Genomic DNA, 5,061 nt, shown 5'->3' with positions numbered 1-5,061 from the left:
CTTTGATTTGGCTTCTTGAATGGAAAAGGAATCAAGGAAGAAGAAAATTGAAGAAGATTGAAGAAGAAACACCATGAAATCCTCAACCCTATCTCCCACTTCATCTTCTTCTTTGAGTTAGAGAGAAATATAGAGAGAGGGAAGACTTTGGGATTTTGAATTTGGGAAAAGAGAGTAAATGACTTGTTAAAAGACTTGAAACCTTATATAAGTCATTTAATTAACTCCTAACCGACCCCCTAAGCCCTTAGTCTAATAACTAATTAATTCCCAAAGCCCCAACTAAAAATTAAAATGTAAAAAACTGGTAGCATCTATGGACCCCAAATCTTTTTGAACTAAACTCAAAAAGCCGATTTACAATATTTAATCAAGTTACCAACTTCAATACACATGTGAGGCTTTAGTTCTTTCTATTTCATTTTTAGGGTCGTTACAGTTCGTTTGGGGCCAACAATGGTTCTCGAGTGTCAGTCCTGCCCAAGGTGTAGGCTCGGGGAGTGACAAACTTGGTATCAGAGCCTAGATTTCAAGAATCTTAGGGAGTCTATGAAGACATATTTGTAGAGTCCCAGTTATCAGTGTGAAGCGCTCCACATCTATAATTAGGAAGATGCGTCACTTATGAACTATCTCACTTCGTTCAGACTCATTTCGTGCGATAGAGTTTATCTCTAAAAAGTTTCTTCTAATTCGTGATTGTGCATGTCTTTCAGATCATGCCTCCACGAAGAGCTGTCAAAAGTTGTCCCGCTAGAAGGAATGTTGAAACACGGGAACAAAGGGTACCTAATGCACCTGAAGTGCAACCCCAAGGAGAGGTCAATAATGCTGAGTTCTGGGAAGCTATCCAGATGTTGATTCAAGCTATGACCAATCAATTTGGACAAAGAGAAAATCAACAGGATTTGGCTGATACTTCAAGGATCTGTGAGTTCTTAAGGATGAATCCTCCAAGCTTCACTGGGTCAAGTGTCACCGAGGATCTAAAAACTTTGTTGAAGAACTTCAGAAAGTTTTTGAGATTATGCATGTTGTTGATGCTAAGAGGGTGGAACTAGTTGCATACCAAATGAACGGTGTCGCTAGAATCTGGTCTAATCAGTGGAAAAAGAATAGATTTGAAGGTGCACCACTTGTGAGTTGGGTTTTGTTTGAGGAGGCCTTCTTGGGGCATTTCTTTCCCCGTGAATTGAAAGAAGCAAAAGTATGAGAATTCATCACTCTTAAGCATGAATCTATGAGTTTGTTGGAGATGGTTGCTGACATGAGAAGCAGGATGAGTTTGTTTGTTGCTGGGTTGTCTCGTCTGTCAAGTAAGGAAGGTAAGGCAACTATGCTGATATGAGATATGATCATATCAAGGTTGATGATCCATGTACATAAAGTTGAGGAAGAGAAGCTGAAAGATAAGGAAGAGTTCTGAAACAAGAGAGCTAAGACAGAAAATGAGTCCGGGTAGCAGAAGAGTAATATCAACCAGTCATCTTTCTAACAGAAGAAACAGAACGGACCTGCTTCATCATCTGCTAGTGCACCTGCACCAAGGAACATAGGTGAGTTCAATCATCAGAATTTCAGAGCTAGACCTGCGCATTCTCAAGATAATATGGCACAAGAGGGTAATAAAACTTTTGCATGTGATAAGTATGGTAGGAGCCACTCAGGGGTGTGTCGTGATGGCTCCACTGGTTGCTTTAAGTGTGGTCAGAACAGTCATTTTATGACAGTGTGTCCTAAGAACAGACAAAGAAATGGTAAAGGGGTCAATAAGGCCCAATCTTCTTTAGTTGCTCCACCGGACAGAGTTGCATCTAGAGGAGCTACTTCAGGGGCAGGTGGAGGAGGAAACTGCATGTATGTCATCACTAATAGCCAAGAACAAGAAAATGCACTTAACGCTACAAAGCACATTGTAGCTACACTTTGGCCATAAAATATTTTTTCGTAGCATTCGTTGCAAGATGTAGGGTGGCTAAAAGTTTGTTACAGACTTTACATGGTATGTGGCCAAGGACTAATACATATAGCTACAAAAAAAATTATGTTATAGCTATGATAGTAAAAAATTCTTGCTACGAAATATATACTTGTAGCAAATAATTTTACTCTTTCACCACAACAAATTAGAGCTATAGAAATTTTTATATTGTAGACACAATGCATTATATTGTGGAAAATGACTTAATTTATTTGCTTTGAAACTTTAAAATTTGTGGCTATTTTATATTTTTAATCTTGTGGCAATAGTACATATATTTAGCTAAAAATTAGAAAATCTATAGCTATAAAATTAAAGTATTTGCTACAAATATTTTTCACGAAGCTAAGAATTTAATTTGTTTGTCATGCCATACATAAATTATAGCTAATATTTTAAATTTGCTAGGAAAAATGAAAATGTATTGCCCTATTTTTTTATAATTACATATAGATTTAGCCATAACTATGAATATTCATTGTTACAAATTGAAGAATACTGTCCTAAGCATTATTAATCACAAGATTTTTTATAATTTAGCTAAAAAAATAGATTTCAACAATTTAAATACTATGAATGAAAGGATGTTGGTCAAAAATGTTACATAATATAACCACAAATACATTTTTGAGATTCCAAAATAATTCTCAAGTATATATAATTTCATTCTATAATTTTAAGAATAGTCACAATATACAATTCTTGTAAGACACCATCTTGTTTGAATCCAAGGAAGCATATAGTCTTCCCCTATCTCTCCTTCCACAATCTTCAAATTGTATGCATCTTAATTGTTCAACATCGATCTCAATTTATCATTTATATGCTCTTGTTCCATAAATATGCCTATAAATAATGGCAAGGTAACTTAGCACCAAGAAAATAATGATTTGAAATTACAAAGAGGGAAAAAAATGTCTTGGATAATCTTTTTACAAAAATGTTTAGCAAATAAAAACCAAATAATACAAAGAAAACCAAGAAGTAAACAAACTTGTAACTTTTAAACTTCTTAAAATCTGTAGATATAAATCTCAAATTTTAGTATCAATTATAATATTCATACCTAGTCAGAAAATTACCTTATATTTATTAAAATATACAATCCAATTCGATACCTATCAATTCAAATTATGACAACAATCTCTTGCAAAAATACAAAATATAATTATGTATGATAAATTATTCGTGGTTCAATGTTTTCTTAAACCAATACATAATAGAAAATTTAGAGCATACAATTGAGTAAAACAAAACAACTCATATTGTAAAAACTTATTTCATCTGTTTGGAGAATGCTATGTAAAACCTACAAAAGAGAAATTAGCAAAACATAAAGAAAAAAAAAATTGAACAAAAAAACTGAGATAAGAAAGGGTGAGGGGAGGGGGCGAACAAGAAATATTTGGGAAGAGGGGGAAAGGATGTCTAGGTATTTGTTAATTGAATTTTGAAATTTGGGGAGGGGGTTGATCTTTTGCAATTTTTGGATCTAAATGGGGAAGGGGGAAGGGACGGCTGGGAGAGATTTTTGGGGTAGATTTTTTCTTTACTTAGTTATTATTTCTTATTGTATATGTAAAATTTTTCCTTTTTTTATTTTACAAATTCTATTACAATTACAAAATTAACAAATACAAAAATATAAAATAATATATATATATATAAGAAAATTATTTCATGAAAATAACAATAAATAATAATAATAATAATAATAATAATAATAATAATAATACACTAGTAATAACAAATTTATACTTTGCTTTTAGTCAATGGAAAAAATCAATTATTTAGATGAAATAAATATTATTCTAAAATATATTTTCCTTGGTCCTTTATTAATTATTTAATTTTGTTATCTACTCTCCCTTTCAAAATAAATTATTAAATTATACTTCATGTGTCTCATATTAGTTGTCCAATAACAACAATAATAATAGGTGAAATCTCATAAGTAAATTCTAAGAAGAATAGTGTGTACCAAAACTTTACCATTATCTCGTGAAGGTAGAGAGACTGTTTCAGAGAGACCATCAACTCATATTAGTTGTACACATTAATAAAAATAGTTGTCCGAAATTAATTGTCAATTTATGAAATCAAGATATAATTAATTACATTTACTCAGTTTTCCTTACATTTTATTCTTTTTAAAAGTGTAAGCAAGTTTGTAAAGTTTCAGATAAAAAAATTTATTGGGTAAAGTAGTAAAATTATCCTTCTTATTTATTTATTTATTGTTATTTTTATCCTTCTTATTTATGATTTTTTTTAAGATCATGTCTAGGAAAAAATAAATAACTAATATGGAACAGAGAAAATAGTGTTTAATCAAATTTATGATCATTCTTATTTTTCAATTATTGTTTTTAGTTTGCTTTAAAAATATAAAAAATTATATTGATTCAAAATAATTTTCTCTATATCTGAGAGAGGGGTAAATTAGTGTACACTCTAGTATCTCCAGATCTCATATACTGTAGAAAGTTTTGCTTATACTCTACTTTCTTAAAATGTGATATTATAGTACTATAGTGAGTATTTTATTATTGATATATATTGTATAAAACTTAAAATGATATACTCATTAGAATGTCAAGTTAAAAATATAATATTTTAAAATAAAATAAAATAAAATGTTGTGATGGCAATTGTTAATTGACATACAATTCAAATTTGAAAATTATTTTAAAATAGAATTATAAAAAGAAAAAAAGAAACACAATTCAATTTTTGTATACATGTGAAGTCAAATTCAAGTTAAATTGTTCAACTAATAGTGAAACTATACTTCCACAACATTTGATTATTTCAGTTTGAATTTAAATAGAGATTATATTATATGGATTAAGATGTTAAGATTAAAATAATAAATTCAAAAATAATTTATATTTTGCTAATAATAGAAAATTAAAAAAGAATTGAATGTCAATATCACTTTTTGTGAATTAATTATATTCAATTAACAATTGACAATTGATTTATCTATCTAGATTCCAGAATAATTCATGTTGCATATTTGAATAAAATATGACACTATTTAATAAAGTGTAAATTGATTATGCATATTTTTTATATAA

The 5,061-nt window shown here is 29.8% G+C and overlaps 1 protein-coding gene across 1 annotated transcript; it reads left to right on the top strand.

Moving 5' to 3' along the window:
- Window positions 1–719: 719 nt before the first annotated feature.
- LOC125861233 (uncharacterized) lies at window positions 720–1,936 on the top strand. The gene is made up of 3 exons (XM_049541177.1): window positions 720–930; window positions 1,062–1,207; window positions 1,499–1,936. Exons 1-3 carry the CDS (start codon window positions 720–722, stop codon window positions 1,934–1,936), a joined length of 795 nt encoding a protein of 264 aa, XP_049397134.1.
- Window positions 1,937–5,061: the final 3,125 nt, after the last annotated feature.

The sequence above is a fragment of the Solanum stenotomum genome, chromosome 4, assembly GCF_019186545.1.
Source record: "Solanum stenotomum isolate F172 chromosome 4, ASM1918654v1, whole genome shotgun sequence".
NCBI lineage: Eukaryota > Viridiplantae > Streptophyta > Magnoliopsida > Solanales > Solanaceae > Solanum > Solanum stenotomum.
This window is presented reverse-complemented; position numbering and strand designations above follow the sequence as displayed.

Excerpts from the sequence above, each read along its gene's own strand:
- LOC125861233 (XM_049541177.1), top strand. The coding sequence starts at position 720 with ATGCCTCCACGAAGAGCTGTCAAAAGTTGTCCCGCTAGAAGGAATGTT. Across the intron at positions 931-1,061 it reads GGCTGATACTTCAAGGATCT|TTGCATACCAAATGAACGGT; the intron begins GTGAGTTCTTAA and ends GGGTGGAACTAG. Across the intron at positions 1,208-1,498 it reads GTGAATTGAAAGAAGCAAAA|AAGAAACAGAACGGACCTGC; the intron begins GTATGAGAATTC and ends TCTTTCTAACAG.